Below are 19,734 nucleotides of genomic sequence, written 5' to 3' on the forward strand. Positions count from 1 at the left end.
TATTTCCAGCCACTGGTGCAAGCTTTGCTTTTTAGGTGAAAGCCAGACTCTTCCTCTGGTTAAATCCCTTCCAAAATCAGGGCTGGAGGTGGATTAATGCATTGCTGGCCCTGGTCTGGACCCTGCATCCAGGCACCCCAGTGCTCTCTGAGAGGGAGTTTCCTCATTTAGGACTCGCAAGGATCCCCTGGATCTTCAGAGTGCTCGTTAAAGTGTTACAGCTGTAATGAATTCATCTTCATTACATGCTTGGGAGGCAGAGGAGTGCTCTTGTCCCTGGCAAAAGCTGACAGATAAAAGGAGGCAGAGAATCAGCGAGACCCAGACCAGGCGCAGAGCCGGAAAAGTAATTACATGGCTAAAGAGCTTTGGGAAGGAGCCTCTAAGTGGCAGATCTGGGGCTTGAACCTCTGTCAGCCCCCTCAGGACCAAATCTTTCTTCTTGTGTGTGATGGTATGGCTCAGAAGGTCTCAATTATTTACAAGTCCTGTAGCTGCAGGTATGTGCTCACACACACACACACACACACAGCTCCCCCCACCCCCACAGACGGGAGCGCTTTGGGGAAGGCTGCAGCAGACCTGAGCTGTCACTGGTACCACCAACCCAGCCCCACATCAGGCTGGGAAGGCACCCCAGGGACCTGACAAGGTACTGCACCTTCCTCTGCACAGTTTGGTTTCTGTTTTCCTGCACTTGCTCATTGCAGTGTTGGGGAAAGTGTCGAATTTTCTGGGGCAAAGATGATCTTTTGATGGTTTTAACCCCAGGCAGTGCTGCAGGCTGGGGTCAGAGTGGCTGGAGAGCAGCCAGACACAAAGGGACCTGGGGGCACTGATTGACAACCAGCTGAACAGGAGTCAGCAGTGTGCCCAGGTGGCCAAAAAGGCCAATGGGCATCCTGGCCTGCACCAAGAACAGTGTGGCCAGCAGGAGCAAGGAAGTCATTGTGCCCCTGGACTCAGCACTGGTTAGGCCACACCTTGAGTCCTGTGTCCAGTTCTGAGCCCCTCAATTTAGGAAAGATGTTGAGACACTTGAATGTGTCCACAGAATCACAGAATCACCAAGGTTGGAAGAGACCTCAAAGATCATCAAGTCCAACCTGGAAAGGCAGGAGAGAAGGGCAATGAAGCTGGGGAGGGGTCTGGAGCACAGCCCTGTGAGGAGAGGCTGAGGGAGCTGGGGTTGCTTAGCCTGGAGAAGAGGAGGCTCAGGGGAGACCTTCTTGCTCTCTGCAACTACCTGAAGGGAGGCTGTGGCCAGGTAGGGGTTGGTCTCTTCTCCCAGGCAACCAGCACCAGAACAAGAGGACACAGTCTCAAGCTGTGCCAGGGGAGGTTTAGGCTGGAGATGAGGAGAAAGTTCTTCCCAGAGAGAGTTGTTAGCCATTGGAATGTGCTGCCCAGGGAGGTGGTGGAGTCCCCATCCCTGGAGGCGTTCAAGAAGGGTTTGGGTATGGCACTTGGAGCCATGGTTTAGTAGTCAGGAGGTCTTGGGTGACAGGTTGGACTTGCTGATCCTTGAGGTCTCTTCCAACCTTATTGATTGTATGATATTTTTCTGCTGGCCTGGCTGGAAGCAGAGAGTAGCAGAAGTGTCTTGAAATTTCATCAGGAGGTTGTGTTTGGGGTTTTGTTTATTTGGGCTTCTGTCTGTGTGTTGTTTGGTTTCTTTTGTGTGTTTGGGGAGTTGTGTTCGGGGTTTTTTGTCTGTTTCGTTTTGCTTTGGGCTTTTTCTGTTTTGCTTCAGATGTTTTTTGTTGTTGTTTTGGTTTGGGGCTTGGTTGGATGCTTGGTTGGGGGCTTTTTGTTCCTCTGTGTGTGTTTGACTGAATACAGAGGGTTGCAAAGATTAAGTGTGGGATTTCAACCCCCACTGTGAGTGCACCCTGGGTGAGCTACCTCTCTCCCTGGGCTGGGTTGGCAGTAGTCAATAAAATGAGTGCTTGGAGGTCAGGCACCTTGCAGACTTGCCTTCCCATGCTGTGCTGTGCTTCCCATGAATGAGGCTTTCTCCATGGCTCTGTTAATATGTCAGCTTCGACTATCTTGGGCATGGTGTACATCACCCAGGAGCAGCTGGAGTACATCTGTGTATTGACTTCTGAGCAAGCCTCCCAAAGCCACATACACCCCAAGAGGGATGGAGCCCTCCCAGGCTCCCCAGATCATAGGAGCATAGAATTGCTTTGATTGGAAAAGACCTTTGAAGGTCATCAAGTCCAACAATCAACCTGAGGCCACTGTGGCCATTACACCATGCCCCCAAGTGCCGTGGCCACAGGTTTCTTGAACACCTCCAGGGATGGGGACTCCACCACCTTGCTGGGCAGCCTGTTGGGATCCCTGACCACTCTTGCAGCAAAGAAAATTGCTCCCAATATCCAATTGTGTCCCCTGATACAATTTCAGGCCATTTCCTCTCCTTCTATCACCTGATACTAGGGAGAAGAAACCAACTCCCACCTTACTTCAACCTCTTTCCAGGGAGCTGTAGAGAGCAATGAGGTCTCCCTCAGCCTCCTCTGCTCCAGGCTAAACAACCCCAATTCTCTCAGCTGCTCCTCCCCAGCCCTGCTCTCCAGACCCTTCAGCAGCTTTGTTGCCCTTCCCTGGAAACACTCCAGCCTCTCCTCCAGAACAGAGGCTGGCTCTCCATCTAAATGTCCCCAGATCCAATTAAATGTCCCCAGATCCAAACTACCCCCTCCAACTGCCAGCCACTGTCGTGTGTCTCTGGATGTGACATCCAGAAGCCGAGCTTGGGATGGAGCAACTGGTGTTGAAACTCCTGTGAAGCACAAGCTTGAGTTAGACCTGAGCCACAGCTATGCCACGCTGGCCAGGCTCAGCTCCAGCCTCAGATGGGGGTCAAGGCCCATCCTCATTGAGCTTCCTGGAGGGATAATGATGTAAAATCCTTTCTGTTATTATGTGTTCATGTTTTAACTCCTGACATTAGTTCTACTTGTCCTTTTTGTGTGTGTATGCTTATTTTCTCTGGGCACAGCGGGGTGAATCGATCTCCCAAATATCTGCGGGGCTGGTGGAGGATTAAGTGTCTCACCCAGATAGTTCAATGCAACAGTTGTTACCCGGGACAGCGGAGAGAAAAACAGGGTGGGGTAAGGGAGTTGTTCATTTTCCTTCCACTAAGGTCAGCCTTAAATAACTCTCCCACCTCCCTCGGAGGCTGAGACAAGATAATAAGGACAAAAATGTCAGAGCAAAGCGCGGGGCCCCTCTATTTACAGCAAAGGGCAAATCGCTAAGCAGCAGCTCGGAGCTGCCTTTCCAAACACCGATAAGCGGCAACTTTGAATCCCCAGCCGCGGTCCCCAGCGCCGCTGTAAATCAGCCTGACCCCGGCTGCCCGCAGCACCCCACCGCCTCCCCCCCGCCCACAGCCTCCCCCGGCAGGACCAGGGGGCTGCAGCGGCGATGGGCTCCCCCCTCCCTGCCCCTGGAGATCCCCGTGCCTGGCTCCAAACACACCCCCCCCCCGGCTCCCCCTTCCTCAGCCCCTTAACACTAACAAGCCTTATCGGCAGGATTTACACCTCCTTGTCTAGGAACCTGTAGGAAGCCTAGGGACCGGTTACCGGGGTGCATCCAAATCCTTCAAGAAGCTTTAAGTGCTCAAAACAATCCACTTACCAGTGATAATTAATGGCATGGGACCTGGGAGCGGCCCCCACCCTGGCTGGGGAGATCAGAGCACTCCACGGTGGGGTCCAGCTGACCACGAGCAGCCAGAGGTCAGCCCTTCCGCAAGCCCTCAGCACCTCCCAGCCCCGGCAGAGCATCCCGGGAGGGAGGAATAACCATCAGCAGGGAGATGGGTGCCCAGGAGCAGCACCATTCACGAGAGCAGGGGTGGGCTGGGTTAGGAAAGGTGGTTTGGCACAAGGCTCTGCCCACCACGGAATCACAGAGTTGTCTGGTTGCAAAAGACCTTAAGATCACCAAGTCCAACCATAGCCTAACATCTCCCTGCAGAGCTTATTCTAGCAAATGGGGTCTCAAAGCTTCATGCTGAGGCTCAGCAGGGGGTGTGGTGGGAGAATGAATGTGGTGCTCCTCAATGTCCTCTCTAAGTACCACTTGTAACCCAAAGTTTTGCCACCACGTAAACTGTGGCAGATGTCCATGGGGCACCAACAGTGGCAGAGAGCACACAGGTCTGTGACATGATCATTGGTTTTCAATCCACAAAAGCCACTTCACAGCAGGGGACAAATCCAGTCCAAGCCAATGGAATGGGTTTGTTCCTTCACCTCTTGGCATTTCTCTCTTTCCCCTCCTGCTGCCTTGCCTGGCTATAGCACCCATCACCTTCAGCTGTGCCTGCTGCTCCCTGCTGGCTTGCCCATGCTTTCCAGCCAAAGGTCAGATCTTCTCTACCTTGCCAAAGGCTTCTCTACCTTGCCAAAGGTCATCCATTCCTTTGCTTTTGAAGTGGAGCCTGTGATGCCACCTGCTGTGCAAGCCATGCTGGTGTCACACCGCCAGGAGATTTGAGTGCCTGCCGTTGTGGACACTGGAGAAAACCCTCTGAGGGACTCCGTGGCCCCTCTCATGGATGTTCCCTGACTCACAGAATGGTAGAGGGTGGAAGGGACCTCCAGAGATCATCCAGCTCAACTCCCCTGCCACAGGCTCACCTAGGGCAGTCACAGAACCACAGAATCACCAAGGCTGGAAGAGACCTCAAAGATCACCAAGTCCAACCTGTCACCCAACACCTCATGACTAAACCACGGCACCAAGTGCCACATCCAATCCCCTCTTGAACACCTCCAGGGATGGTGACTCCACCACCTCCCTGTGCAGCACGTCCCAATGTCTAACAACTCTCTCAGGGAAGAACTTTCTCCTCACCTTGAGCCTAAATTCCCCCTGGCACAGCTTGAGACTGTGTCCTCTTGTTCTGGTGCTGGTTGCTTGGGAGAAGAGGAAAGCATCCAGGTGGGTTTTAAAAGTCTCCAGAGAAGGAGACTCCACAGCCTCTCTGGGCAGCCTGCTGCAGGGCTCTGTCACCCTCACTGTGAAGAAGTTTCTCCTCCTGCTGAGCTGGAACTTCCTAGCTACAAGTTTGCATCCGTTGTTTCTTGTCTTATTCCTGAGCACCACCCAAAAGAGCTTGGCTCCCGCCACTTGACAGCCACCCCTCAGATATTGATAGGCATTGATCAGATCCCCTCTCAGCCTTCTCTTCTCCAGACTAAACAGCCCCAGGGCTCTCAGCCTCTCCTCACAGGGGAGATGCTCAAGACCCCTAAGCATCCTCCTGGCTCTCCCTTGGGCTCTCTCCAGCAGATCCCTGTCTCTCTTGAACTGAGGAGCCCCAACCTGGACACAATACTCCAGCTGTGGCCTCACCAGGGCAGAGGCCAAGCTCCTCTTTGGTTGCTCTTACAGGCTTCCCCAGCACAAAGCAGGACAGCTGTGGTACCAGTGCTGAGAGTGTATATTTCTGGAGTGGTGCTGATTAGGCTCCTTTCCCTCCCCTTCTCTCTGGAAGTTATTTGCTACTTTTATTGCTCATTACTTGTCCTCTAGCAGGGTGTCATCACCTCCTCTAATGTCTCTCTACCCACGCCAAAGATTACTTTGGGGCCATTAATAGCCACAGATTTCATCTTCCCATTGATAAACAAACTAATTTGCTCTGCTGCATCTGCTAATAGCTGTTGTCCAGGAACTATGAGCAGCTCTCTGGGTGCTGTTTTTCTCCTCAGCTTTCTCACAAACTCTGTGACCAGTAATATTTTAATGGGGTGAAAAGGAGCAGACCTGGCTTGTTTTTTTCCCCCATCTATATGTATATATATACAGGCTGGGGACAGAGTGGCTGGAGAGCAGCCAAACAGAAAGGGACCTGGGGGTACTGGTTGACAGCAGCTGAACATGAGCCAGCAGTGTGCCCAGGTAGCCAAGAAGGCCAATGGCATCCTGGCCTGCATCAGGAAGAGTGTGGCCAGCAGGAGCAGGGAAGTCATTGTGCCCTGTGCTCAGCACTGGTTAGGTCACACCTTGAGTCCTGTGTCCAGTTCTGGGCTCCTCAGTTTAAGAAGGACATTGAGTTGCTGGAAGGTGTCCAGAGAAGGGCAACAAAGCTGGGGAGGGGTCTGGAGCACAGCCCTGTGAGGGGAGGCTGAGGGAGTGATTTGCCATTGGAATGGGAGGTGGTGGAGTCACCATCCCTGGAGGTGTTTAGGAAGAGACTGGATGGGGTGCTTGGTGCCATGGTGTAGTTGATTAGATGGTGTTGGGTGATAAGGTTGGACTAGATGATCTCAAAGATCTTTTCCAGCCTGGTTAATTCTATCCTATCCTATCCTATCCTATCCTATCCCATCCTATCCCATCCTATATTTGTAACCTTGCCTGTGCTCTTCCCAAGGTGGATGGGAAAGATTTGGGAAAGGTCTGGGGAGCTTTACTCTAGAGATCATTCAGTTTGGTCTCATTTGCTTGGGTAGCTGAACTTGTGCAGGGGTTTAAGCCTGCACAGGCCAGTGGGGCTCAAGCAATGTGCAGGCAAACCAATGTATAGGTTCTGTGTTCCCCAGTGTACTGGACTGGCCAAAGGAAGCCAACCATGTCCTGGGCTGCATCCCCAGCAGTGTGGGCAGCAGATGGAGGGAGGGGATTCTGTCCCTCTGCTTTGCTCTACTGAGACCCCACCTGCAGTGCTGGGGCAGCTCTGGAGTCCTCAGCACAGCACAGGCCTGGTGGAGTGGGGCCAGAGGAGACCACAGCAATGCTGGCAGGGCTGGAAACCTTCTGCTGAGAAGTCAGGCTGAAAGAGCTGGGGTTGCTCAGCCTGGAGAAGGGAAGGCTTCAGGGAGACCTTCTGGTGACCTTGGCATACTTAAAGGAGCTGATCAGAAAGCTGAGGACAGACTTTAGAGCAGGGCTGTTGTGACAGGACAAGGAGTGATGGTTTGAAACAGAAAGAAGGAGACTCATAGTGGAGGGAAGGAAGAAATGTTTGACACTGAGGGTGGTGAGACACAGGCCCAGGCTGCCCAGAGAGGTGGGAGATGTCCCATTCCTGCAACCATCCCATCTCAGGTTGTCTGGGGCTCTGAGCAACCTGCTCTAGTTGCAGATGTCCCTGCTGACTGCAGGGGCTTGGACTAAATGAGCTTTAAAGGTCCCTTCCAACCCAGCCAGTCTATGAATTTCAGATATCCCTACCAAGAGGTGAGATGTGCTCAGGAGGGGTGGCCAAAGGATTTAGGTCACAGGAGGCCATTCTCAGAGCCCTATCACACCTGGGAAACTTCTTTTTCCTCTAATGAAAGCTACTGGCTCTTCAGAGCTGCTTCAGTGAGCTGCACCTCCAGAGATGCAGCTGTGCTCCCCACCACCTTCTCTGCTGTTGGCAGAGGTGAGAGAAACCACTGGGTCAGACCTGCTTGGTTACACTGGGCTCTGTTTTATGAATCAATCCTTTGTGCTCTGAGCAGCAAGCTAGTGTCCCTGGCCTGGAAGAGCCTGGGTAATTGTGAACCCTCCAGGCCTAGCAGGAACATCTCCTTTTGGGCTTGGAGGCTGGTGGGGTGATGGGGCCAGCTCACGTGCCCTGTGCCTGGATTAGTCTGCAGAAGCAGCTGAGATTATTTGTATCCCAGTCAGTGAGCCCTTCTCTGCTTGCACAATGCCCCTGTTGAAGCAAGGGCATCTCTCATTGTGTGGCTCCAGATAAGCTGCAGAGCCTCACCCTTTGCTGCAGCAGCTCCTTCCGTCCCTTGAGCCCTGCCACCTATCTCTGCAGGCATCACAGGACTGGGCTGCAAGCATTCCCGTGATTAAGGACCCTCCTTGAGGCCAGGCTCACCTCCCCACCCTTCAGTTCCCTCCTCCATGGGTTCTTAGACATGCCAACAGGGGCAGAGCTCCTGGAAACCACCCAGAGACAAGGAGCACACAGGGTGCTGGATTCCCTGCTGCTGCATCTCACACCAGGACTGGTGCAGAGCCTGGAGGGGACAACCACTGGGCCCCCAGCGAGGTCCCCACTTCCCTCTGCTGACAGAAAAGCTGCACCTCTGTGTCCACCCCCCACGCCTCTGCATCTCAAAGAGCTCATGTGCTTGAATGCATTGCCCCAGCTAGACATCCCCAGCTACCAGTGGCCATGTCAGGCCACCTCCCATGGGCTCACCACCCCTAAAAGCTGCTTTGGGGGATGCAGACCTCTTGGGCTGCCTTGGGCATGTGTTTTGGCAGGCTGCTGGTACAGCACAAGGGCACACTGGAAGGAAACACCTCCTCCAAGGCTGTTCTGTTTCACAAAGCCCTAAATTCACTCACCCTCCAGGGAAAAGGAGGCCTGAGGTCTCCATCCTCTTGCTCTCTGCTCAGCTTTTGGGGGCCACACAGATCCAGAGAGAGGCAGAGAAGTCCTGGTGGTGGCTGCCGAGTGTGGCAGCAGCAGCGGGGATGTGGGTGGCACTTTGGGGTCTCTGAGACCTCTCTCACCTCCAAGCCTGACCTTTGCTGTCAGTGAAACTTGCCCCTAATTGCAATTTGCAGGCAGTGCCCCAGAGGGGGCTTGCCAATCAGTTTGGTTCAGGAGAGGGCTGGAAAATGCCAAACATCTCCAACAGGAAAGATTTTATTGTGCTGGCAGCAGACTGTAAAACCTGCCTGTGACATCAGGGATTGCCCAAACCTCATTCCCAGTGACACAACTGCTCGAGGTCAGGGGGATGGGAGGGAGGGAGGTGGCTTTGAGTCACGTCCAGAGGTGATTGAGTATGAAAGGCAAAGACCAGCAGCAGCCCACTCCCACCCAGCTGCTCCCAGCCTTCAGCCATGGGAGCCCCAAGGGAGCTGAGGTCACAGAGGACACATGCAGTGCTACAGGCTGGGGACAGAGTGGCTGGAGAGCAGGCAGGCAGAAAGGGACCTGGGGGTACTGGTTGACAGCAGCTGAACATGAGCCAGCAGTGTGCCCAGGTGGCCAAGAAGACCAATGCCATCCTGGCCTGCATCAGCAATAGTGTGGCCAGCAGGAGCAGGGAGGTCATCCTGCCCTGTGCTCAGCACTGGTTAGGCCACAACTTGAGTCCTGGGTCCAGTTCTGGGCTCCTCAGTTGAAGAAGGACATTGAGAGACTTGAAGGCATCCAGAGAAGGGAAACAAAGCTGGGGAGGGGTCTGGAGCACAGCCCTGTGAGGAGAGGCTGAGGGAGCTGGGGTTGCTTAGCCTGGAGAAGAGGAGGCTCAGGGGAGACCTTCTTGCTCTCTACAACTACCTGAAGGGAGGTTGTAGCCAGGTGGGGGTTGGTCTCTTCTCCCAGGCAAGCATCACCAGAACAAGAGCACACAGTCTCCAGCTGTGCCAGGGGAGGTTTAGGCTGGAGGTGAGGAGAAAGTTCTTCCCAGCAAGAGAGATTGGCCATTGGGATGTGCTGCCCAGGGAGGTGGTGGAGTCACCATCCCTGGGGGGGGTTCAAAAGGGGATTGGATGTGGCACTTGGAGCCATGGTTTAGTAGTCAGGAGGTGTTAGGTATGAGGTAATAATAGGTTGGACTTGATGATCTCTGAGGTCCAACCTGCTTGATTGTGTGAGTGTGTGTAGCTGGGCTGCTGGGTGAATGCCTGGCCCATGGCTGCCTGCTCACATGAAAATCACGAGGAAGCCCAACCTGGGAGGAGTGAGCTGAGATTTTTCTGTAGAGAAAGCTTTTTCCATCGGGAAATGGGTTCCCCTGCTGGCCCCCTCCTCCAGCTCTCTGCTGACAGGGGAGTTTTCCCTCTCAGACAAAACTTTCCACAGTTTATATCCATATTATATCCATTTATGCCACTGCTAGAATTTTTCATATTCCAAAGCACCATTTATGGTAAGGAAATAGAGTTTCCAATAAATAATCAAAGTGATCATATTTTGGAAGGGGGGGGTGGGGGTGGGGGAAATACCCTCACAGTAGGAAAGTTCTGCACAATAAATTGGTCCATGCTGAACTGGAGCCAGGCTGAGATCTTCTTTCCTTCCCATAAATCTGCTGGATTCTTGCTGCACCCAAGCTGCAGAGAGCCAAGAGGGATTCCTGGACTCTTGGGTATGGGCAGCTCTTGCCCTCCTGGGGCACAGGATCAGAGAACCATAGAATGGTTTGGGTCAGAAGGGACCTGAAAGATCCTTTGGTTCCAACCCCCCTGTCACAGGCAGGGACACATAGTTTCATAGTTTCATTCAGGGTTGGAAGGGACCACAAGGATCATCTAGTTCCAACCCCCCTGCCATGGGCAGGGACACCCCACACTACATCAGGCTGGACAGAGCCTCATCCAGCCTGGGCTTAAACACCTCCAGGGACGGGGCCTCGACCACCTCCCTGGACAACACATTCCAGGGTCTCACCACTCTCATGGGGAAGAACCTCCTCCTCACATCCAGCCTGAATCTCCCCACCTCCAGCTTCATTCCATTCCCCCTAGTCCTGTCACTCCCTGAGATCCTGAGCAGTCCCTCCCCAGCCTTCCTGTAGCCCCCTTCAGATACTGGAAGGCCACAATGAGGTCACCTCGGAGCCTTCTCTTCTCCAGACTGAACAGCCCCAACTCCTTCAGTCTGTCCCCATAGGAGAGGTGCTCCAGCCCTCTGCTCATCCTCCTAGCCCTTCTCTGGACACGTTCCAGCACCTCCACATCCCTCTTGTAATAGGGGCTCCAGAACTGGACACAGTACTCCAGGTGGGGTCTCACCAGGGCTGAGTAGAGGGGGAGGATCACCTCCCTCGACCTGCTGGCCACACTTCTCCTGATGCAGCGCAGGCTCTGATTGGCTTTGCGGGCTGCAAGTGCACACTGAGAGCTCCTGGTGAGCTTTTTGTCCACCAGCACCCCCAAGTCTCTCTCCTCACCTCCTGCTCGACCAGGTTGCTCTGTCTTGAACACTTCCAGGGATGAAGCATCCACAGCTTCTCTGGGCAACCCACTCCAGTGTCTCACCACCCTCACAGTAAAGAGCTTCTTCCTCATGTCCAGTCTAAATCCACCCTGCTCTGGCTTCAAACCATTGCCCCTTGTCCCATCACCATGGGCCCTCAGGAAACATCCCTCTAGACAAGCTTTGAGGAGCTACCTCCAAGATCTGGCTAGCCAGGGGTGAAGGAAGCAACAGCCTCATAACATGGCATTTCTAGCACAAAATAAAAGAGCTTTTGTTTTGCTTTGTTTTGTTTTGTTTTGTTTTGTTTTGTGGGTGGTTTCTTTTTGCTACATCAGAAGGGGCAGCCCAGCAAGGAAGTTTCCCAAGAGGGAGAAGGTAGTAGAGGAGCCTCCTTACAAAGCCCCACTGTCAATGCAACAGGAGTTGAGGTGAGCTCAGGTAACCTTCCTCTGAAGGAAGGAAAATCCCCAAAAGGCAAATCTCAGCGTGTGATTACCCTGGGGAGCACCCTGCTCAGAGGCCTCACTGCAGTGAGGTCCATCAGACCTGACACCCTGTGGTGACTTCAGTCAACAAGTCCAAGGGCTGGGTGCTGCACTTTGGCCACAACAACCCCAGGCAGCGCCACAGGCTGGGGTCAAAGTGGCTGGAGAGCATCCAAACAGAAAGGGACCTGGGGGTACTGGTTGACAGCAGCTGAACATGAGCCAGCAGTGTGCCCAGGTGGCCAAGAAGACCAATGCCATCCTGGCCTGCATCAGGAATAGTGTGGCCAGCAGGAGCAGGGAAGTCATTGTGCCTTGTACTCAGCACTGGTTAGGTCACACCTTGAGTCCTGTGTCCAGTTCTGGGCTCCTCAGTTTAGGAAGGACATCGAGCTGCTGGAAGGTGTCCAGAGAAGGGCAACAAGGCTGGGGAGGAGTCTGGAGCACAGCCCTGTGAGGAGAGGCTGAGGGAGCTGGGGTTGATTAGCCTGGAGAAGAGGAGGCTCAGGGGAAACCTTCTTGCTCTCTACAACTCCCTGAAGGGAGGTTGTAGCCAGGTGGGGGTTGGTCTCTTCTCCCAGGCAAGCAGCACCAGAACAAGAGGACAGAGTCTCAAGCTGTGCCAAGGGAAGTTTAGGCTGGAGGTGAGGAGAAAGTTGTTAGCCATTGGAATGTGCTGCCCAGGGAGATGGTGGAGTCCCCATCCCTGGAGGTGTTCAAGAGGGGATTGGATGTGGCACTTGGAGCCATGGTTTAGTAGCCATGAGGTGTTGGGTGACAGGTTGGACTTGATGATCCTTGAGGTCTTTTCCAACCTTATTGATTCTATGACCACAGGAAAATAACTGCTCAGGGGAACTGCTGAGGCTAACTGTGCAGGTTGTCCCCTTCCTGGGGGATGCCAGGTGGGAACTGCCTGCTCTGGAGAAAGAGTGGCACAGGGCTTCTGCCCCTGGCTTTGCCAACCTGCTTCAAATGGGGTTAAATGCCAGGTTTCAGCCTGGGTAGCTGCTAGTTCCCCGTCTTCTCCTGGTGGAAGGAAGGTCTGAGTAAGTGCATGCCCTGCACTCCTATCTTGCTGAAACCTGAGCCCCTCTCCGTGGGGATATCAGTAGGTCATTGAGTACATCCAATCCCCTTTTTTGAGGGGAAGGGAGGCAGAGATAGTGTTACACACTGTGCAGAAATGCTGTTAACTCCACTTGAGCATCACAACTTGGATTTATTAGCAGCAGGCTGCAAGACCCAGGTGGAGGGGAAAGGGGGGGAGTGTCACTGATAACCTTGTCTCACATCCCTTTGAGTCCCCTCCCTGGATGCTCATCAGAAATTTAGCACTTCTCAGGAGCCTTTTTGCAACCACAGTCATTTAGCAAACATATGATACTTCACACTCAAAGCCATGACAGGGGCACATGGGACTTCCTAGCTGCTGATGGATGGAATTGCTTGGGATGCTCAAAAACATTGAGGGGCTGGGTCCAGCCTCAAGGCATTCTGCTGATTTTGGTGCAGCTTCCTTCTGATTTACAGGGGATGGAGGCTCAAGCTTGCCCTAGGTCACACAAGCAGCAGAGTTCAAGCTGATGAAGATGCCTCCTTTCAAGTGGTGCTGAGCACTTGCAGTCTCAGGATTTAGAGCCATGGGAAGCTTGAAGGTGACTTCATCCTCGGCATTTCAAGTGGTCCCTTTCAGGCAGGAGAAAAGAAGTCTATTTTAAGCAGCAAAAGGTATAAGCAGAGAAGTTGAGCACAGAGACAGCCAAAAAATGCTGTGGTTTTGTGAGAGGGAATGAACCAGGTCTGCTGCCAGAGTCAGGCTCGTGAGGGCCAGGGGACCATCCCTGGCCCATCATCTGCAAAGCTTAAAAGCAAACTTGCCATCCAGAATGGAGATGATCACAGAATCACAGCGTGGTGGGGGTTGGAAGAGACCTCTGGAGACCATCAGCCCTGAAGAAAAGGACCTGGGGGTGCTGGGGGATGAGAAGCTCAACAGGAGCCAGCAGTGAGCACTTGCAGCCCAGAGAGCCAATCCCAGCCTGGGCTGCAGCAAGAGAAGCAGAGCCAGCAGGGGCAGGGAGGGGATTCTCCCCCTCTGCTCCTCTCTGGTGAGACCACACCTGGAGCACTGTGTCCAGTGCTGGAGCCTCTATTACAGGAAGGATCTGGAGGTGCTGGAAGGTGTCCAGAGAAGGGCCATGAGGATGAGCAGAGGGCTGGAGCTGCTCTGCTGTGAGGACAGACTGAGGGAGTTGGGGCTGTTCAGTCTGGAGAAGAGAAGGCTCCAAGGAGACCTTCTTGGGGCTTTCCAGTGTCTGAAGGGGGCTCCAAGAAAGCTGGGGAGGGACTTCTGAGGGTGTCAGGGAGTGATAGGACTGGGGAGAATGGAACAAAACTAGAAATGGGTGGATTGAGCTTGGATGTGAGGAAGAAGTTGTTCCCCAGGAGGGTGGTGAGAGCCTGGCACAGGTTGCCCAGGGAGGTGGTGGAAGCCTCCTGCCTGGAGGTGTTTGCAGCCAGGCTGGATGTGGCTGTGAGCAACCTGCTGTAGTGTGAGGTGTCCCTGGCCATGGCAGGGGGGTTGGAACTGGCTGAGCCTTGAGGTCCCTTCCAACCCTGACAATTCTCTGATTCTATGATCCAGTCCAATCTTGCTGCTAAAGCAGGGCACCCACAGCAGCTTACCCAGGATCACAATGTGCAGGTGGGTTTGGAAGCTCTCCAGAGAAGGAGACTCCACAACCTCTCTGGGCAGCCTGCTCCAGGCCTCCAGCATCCTCACACCAAAGAGATTTTTTTCCCTCCTGTTCAGATGGGAACCTCCTGAGTTCCACTTTGTGCTCATTGCCCCTCGTCCTGGGCACCACTGAAAAGAGTTTGGCTATCAGCCATCTCCTGGTTTTCACTGGGACTTATTAGGAACATTTCTTGGTGTTAAAGACACAACCTCAGGCAGAGCAGCAGAGAGAGAACTGAGGTGCTCAGAGCTCTGACCTGCAAGCGGCAGAGGCTGAGTCTCTGCTATGCTTCATCCCAAACAGGACTTTGAAGGGGCACCTGGCAGATAAAGGAGAGGACCTGTTTCCAGAGGGCAAAGGCTTTCCTCCCTCTCTCCACCACCCTCCCAGAATCACAGAATTTCCAGAGTGGGAAAGACCTTTAAGACCACTGAGCCCAATCATGAGCATCACACAGATTAGCATAACACTGACAAGTCCTTGGCTAAACCACATCCTCAAGCACATCTCCAGCACTCTTAAGTCCCTCTAGGGATGGGGACTCCACCACTGCTCTGGACACTGTTCCAATGCCCAGTAAAGAGTTTTCCCCCTGCACTTTTGTCAGATGCTCTGATTCTGGCCCTGTGCTGAGCTGAAAACGACCACCCAAGGTCTCCTGCGGGGCGCAGAGGTTACTCCTCCCCCAGCCCAAGCTGTGGACACGTGTATCCCACCGTGGGCTGCGTGGCCAGCGAGTGGGGTCACAGCCTCAGCTCAGTAATGTGTTTTCCTTCCTTGAGCAGCTGACAGTAGCGTGGTCTCACCTCTGAGTTGGTCCCATGGCTGCACACTTTCCAAGGCGTCGTTAGTCAAACAGATTAAGGTGTTTGCCTTTAATTTGACACTCTAGAAGCAGCTGCCGAGCCCCCTCGATGCCAGCAGTGCCTATTGCCACCATTAGTGTCATTAGCAGTCATTGCAGCTGTAATAGCATCATTATCTCCTGCTAAAAGGGTGGCTGATGGCTCAGGACTGAGCTTCTTCGGGGAAGCAAAAACAGGTGGGGTGAAATGAGATGGAAACTGCAAACTATTGCTCCTGTCTTGACCTGCCGAAGGGCCCAGGGCTGCTGCACGGAGGGAAATTAATGTGCATGAGCAGCAAAAAGTTGGGCTGGAGTGCCAGAGAGGAGGTGGGGTCTGAGCTAGCTCTTGTGTCACTTGGGCTCCTGTAAAGCATATAAATATGGGGGAGAGAAGATGGGGATATTCCAACCAACCAACCAGTCTTCACCTCTCAGAGCAAACCTCTCTCCACCTCTTGCTGCCTCTTTGGGTAAGTCTGATTGCTGCTCTTTCAGCCCCTCCCTGCTTTGCAGAGCTCCTTTCTTCAGTTGATGTAGCTGGTGGTGACAAGTGCTGGCTTGCCAGTCCCAGACAATGAGGTCTTCTCAGGTCTTGGAGCACACTGTGCTGGTTTGGGGCCATCCCCATAAATGATTGTTCCTGATGGCTTGGCAGAGAGAGTTTCTCCTCTGAAGGTGTCTGCTGGTCTTGGCTCTCCTGGGCATATATGCTGCAGAGCTTGGTGGGATGACTTTTCCAGTCTAGTTTGGCCTCTTGGGGGAAGACAGCAAGGAGAGCAGGACTGAAATGAGAATGAGAATGGAAATGGACTTCTGGTTATGATCTGTAGTCATTTGCTGTGATGTGCTATGCCTGATGTAGAGAGCTCTGCTTCCTTCTCAAGCTAGGGCATCTTCAGAAGATCCACCTGCTACTTCTGTCTCATTTTTATGCCAAAGAAGCTGAGGGACATCAGATGCTTGATGACAACCAACCAGTTTCTCCCTCTTAGGCCTCCCTGCGTCTCCTCTGCCTCTTCACCCTAGGCCTCCTCCTGCTCACCATGGCTCTCTGGATCCGCTCGCTGCCTCTCCTGGCCCTTCTCGCCCTTTCCAGCCCCGGGACCAGCCAGGCAGCTGCCACCCAGCACCTCTGTGGCTCCCACTTGGTGGAAGCTCTCTACCTGGTGTGTGGAGAGAGAGGTTTCTTCTACTACCCCAAAGCCCGCCGGGACCTCGAGCAGCCTTTAGGTAAGTTGTGCTGCCCACGAGCACAGCCCTGTGGGACGCAGGAGGTGACTGCCACCCACACCTGCCAGTGACACCAGGAATGTCCTTGATGGAGAATGCCAAGAGCACCTTTGACACACCAGCAGCATCACAGTGGCCATGAGAAGCCCTTCAGGTCAGAGGGGCAGATGGGAGGGCAGGCAGGGAAAGAGGATTTCTGAGGCAAAAGGAATTGTGCCTGAAAGCTCCAACTTGTCTATTTCTTTACACCAGCCTGAGAACATACTGAGGAAATAAAGGTGGAAGGAACCCAGGAAGCCTCCTTCTGCCCCAAGACAAGATCAATTGTCCCCATCCTATTCCTGACCCATGCTTGTCTAGTATGTTCATGAAAACCTCCAGTGGGAAAACATCTTCTGCCTCCTGGAACTGCCTGTTCCTGTGCTTAGGTCATCTTCTGCTTGAATGTTTCTTCCCAACATCTAACCTAAACCTCCCTTGCTGTAAATGATTTCTTGTCTTCTCCATGGTGGACACAGAGATGATAAATGATTCTGTCTGTAACCATCCTGTGAAATAGCCTTGGAGGGCTTGAGAAGGTGAAGCAAGGTGATGTGGTAGCAGGGGGCTTCAGAAGGTGAAGCAAGGTGATGGCCATTGGAATGGGCTGCCCAGGGAGGTGGTGGAGTCACTGTCCCTGGAGGTGTTCAAAAAAGGATTTGATGTGGCACTTGAGGCCATGGTTTAATAGTCATGAGGTCTTGGGTGGGAGGTTGGACTTGATGATCTCTGAGGTCTTTTCCAACCTTATTGATTCTATGATTCAGAAGGTGAAGCAAGGGGGTGTGGTAGCAGGGGGCTTCAGAAGGTGAAGCAAAGTGATGTGGTGGCAGGGGGCTTCAGAAGGTGAAGCAAGGGGGTGTGGTAGCAGGGGGCTTCAGAAGGTGAAGCAAAGTGATGTGGTAGCAGGGGGCTTCAGAAGGTGAAGCAAGGTGGTGTGGTAGCAGGGGGCTTCAGAAGGTGAAGCAAAGTGATGTGGTAGCAGGGGGCTTCAGAAGGTGAAGCAAGGTGGTGTGGTAGCAGGGGGCTTCAGAAGGTGAAGCAAGGGGGTGTGGTAGCAGGGGGCTGGCCATGCCATGGTTTGAATGGCCAGCTGGGCTGTCAGCTGCTCCCTTCTCTGACTATTTGTTTCTAAAGACCACCACGGCTGGCAGGGATATTTCATTAGCCAAATTCCCTAAATCCTGTATGGAAAATTTCATCAGGGCAGAGCAGTTGGAAAGTATTTGAGGAGTTTTTACCTCGGGTTTTTTTTCTTCACTTCTTCTGGGGCTTTTGCCTGAGCCACCATCTCTTTGTGTAGCAAGCTGGTTGTGTTTACAGCCTGCTCACAGCTGGCTGGCAGGATGAGGACAAGTAAATCACCAAACATTGACTAGCTATTTCCTCTTCCACTTAATGCTGGACTAAACCTCTCCTAAATTCCCCTCCTAGCACACCAGCATAATGATTTCTTGTTACTCTGGTGCCTCATTCATTGCATCACACTTTGGGGGCTTGGGGATTTTGCATCTTGTGCTGTACTTTGATATTGCCCTAGAAACCACATCTCCAGGCATTCTCTTTTTGTTATTAGGGACTAGCTCTTTCTTCCTTCCCTTCACTCTTTCTCTCTTTCTTTCTCTCTTTCTCTTTCTTTCTCTCTTTCTCTTTCTTTCTTCCTCCCTTTCTTCCTCCCTCCCTTCCTCCCTCCCTTCCTCCCTCCCTTCCTCCCTCCCTTCCTCCCTCCCTTCCTCCCTCCCTTCCTCCCTCCCTTCCTCCCTCCCTTCCTCCCTCCCTTCCTCCCTCCCTTCCTCCCTCCCTTCCTTCCTCCCTTCCTTCCTTCTTTCCTTCCACCCTTCTTTCCATCCTTCTTTCCTTCTACCCTTCTTTCTTTCCTCCCTCCCTTCCTCCCTCCCTTCCTCCCTCCCTTCCTCCCTCCCTTCCTCCCTTCCTTCCTTCCTCCCTCCCTTCTTTCTTCCCTCCCATCCTTCTCTCTTTCTCCCTTCTTTCCTCCCCTCTCCTTCCCTCCCTCCTTCCTTCTTCCCCAAGAGGGTGGTGAGAGCCTGGCACAGGTTGCCCAGGGAGGTGGTGGAAGCCTCCTGCCTGGAGGTGTTTGCAGCCAGGCTGGATGTGGCTGTGAGCAACCTGCTGTGGTGTGAGGTGTCCCTGCCTATGGCAGGGGGTTGGACCTGGCTGAGCCTTGAGGTCCTCTCCAACCCTAACAATTCTATGATTTTATGATTGTATTCCTTTTTTCTCCCTGGCAGTGAGTGGTCCCTTGCATGGGGAGGCAGGAGAGCTGCCCTTCCAGCAGGAAGAGTTTGAGCAAGTGAAGCGAGGGATCGTTGAGCAATGCTGCCACAACACCTGCTCCCTCTACCAGCTGGAGAACTACTGCAACTAGCAGCCAGGTCAACAGTGGGCAGCTCCTGGGCCATGGGGAGAAACATGCACTTATGCTACTGCACCTTAAAAGCAATTGAATAAATGCTGTGGATCTATTTGAAGGGCTGTGCTGGTTCCTGTGTCCATGTCTTGGGTTGGGGGCACTGCTGCTGCCTTTGAGGTGCCAGTGGCTGTGCTTGGGTAAGGCAAGCACTGGGGAGCAGGAGGAAGAGTGTGGCCAGCAGGAGCAGGGAGGTTCTCTATCCTCTCTGCTTTGCCCTGGTGGGGCCACACCTGGAGTTTGTGTCCAGTCCTAGGCTCTGCAATTTAAGAAGGACATTGAGATACTTGAAGGTGTCCAGAGAAGGGCAACAAGGCTGGGGAGAGGCCTCGAGGACAGCCCTGTGAGGAGAGGCTGAGGGAGCTGGGGTTGCTTAGCCTGGAGAAGAGGAGGCTCAGGGGAGATCTCATTGCTCTCTACAACTCCCTGAAGGGAGGTTGTAGCCAGGTGGGGGTTGGTCTCTTCTCCCAGGCAAGCAGCACCAGAACAAGAGGACACAGTCTCAAGCTGTGCCAGGGGAAGTTTAGGCTGGAGGTGAGGAGAAAGTTCTTCCCAGAGAGAGTTGTTAGCCATTGGGATGTGCTGCCCAATGAGGTGGTGGAGTCCCCATCCCTGGAGGTGTTCAAGAGGGGATTGGATGTGGCACTTGGTGCCATGGTTTAGTAGGCATGAGGTGCTGGGTGATAGGTTTGACTTGGTGATCTTTGAGGTCTTTTCCAACCTTGTTGATTCTATGATTCTATGAAGAGGGACAAGGAACTACTGGAGAGGGCCCAGCAGAGGGCCACAAAGATGCTGGGGGAACAGAAGCATCTCTCTTTTGAGGAGATGCTGAGACCCCTGAGGCTGTTTAGCCTGGAAAAGAGAAGACTGAGAAGGAACCTTACAAATGCATGTCAATATCTAAAGGGTTCAGGTCATGAGGCTGGGGCAAAGCTCTTCTCAGTGGTGGCCAGTGACAGGACAAGAGGCAGTGGGTACAAACTAGACCACAGGAGGTTTCACTTGAACTCAAGGAGAAACTTCTTTACTTGGAGGTCACTGGA

The 19,734-nt window shown here is 53.3% G+C and overlaps 1 protein-coding gene across 2 annotated transcripts in view; it reads left to right on the forward strand.

Annotated features, from left to right (window-relative positions):
* The window catches only part of INS (insulin), a 29,111-nt gene extending 10,431 nt beyond the window's left edge, over positions 1-18,680 (forward strand). The window contains exons 1-3 of one of the 2 annotated variants that reach the window (XM_068148385.1): positions 15,350-15,461; positions 16,018-16,221; positions 18,510-18,680. In XM_068148385.1, the coding sequence (XP_068004486.1) occupies positions 15,386-15,461; positions 16,018-16,221; positions 18,510-18,646 (417 nt within the window). In that variant the 5' untranslated portion in view covers positions 15,350-15,385 and the 3' untranslated portion in view covers positions 18,647-18,680. Of the gene's footprint in view, positions 1-15,349; positions 15,462-16,017; positions 16,222-18,509 lie in introns of those variants that run through there. The other variant, XM_068148386.1, reaches the window with a different exon arrangement.
* The last annotated feature ends 1,054 nt before the right edge of the window (positions 18,681-19,734 follow it).

The sequence above is a fragment of the Melanerpes formicivorus genome, unplaced genomic scaffold (assembly GCF_026170545.1).
Source record: "Melanerpes formicivorus ecotype bairdi unplaced genomic scaffold, bMelFor1.0.p_v2 SCAF_16, whole genome shotgun sequence".
Classification (NCBI taxonomy): Eukaryota; Metazoa; Chordata; class Aves; order Piciformes; family Picidae; genus Melanerpes; species Melanerpes formicivorus.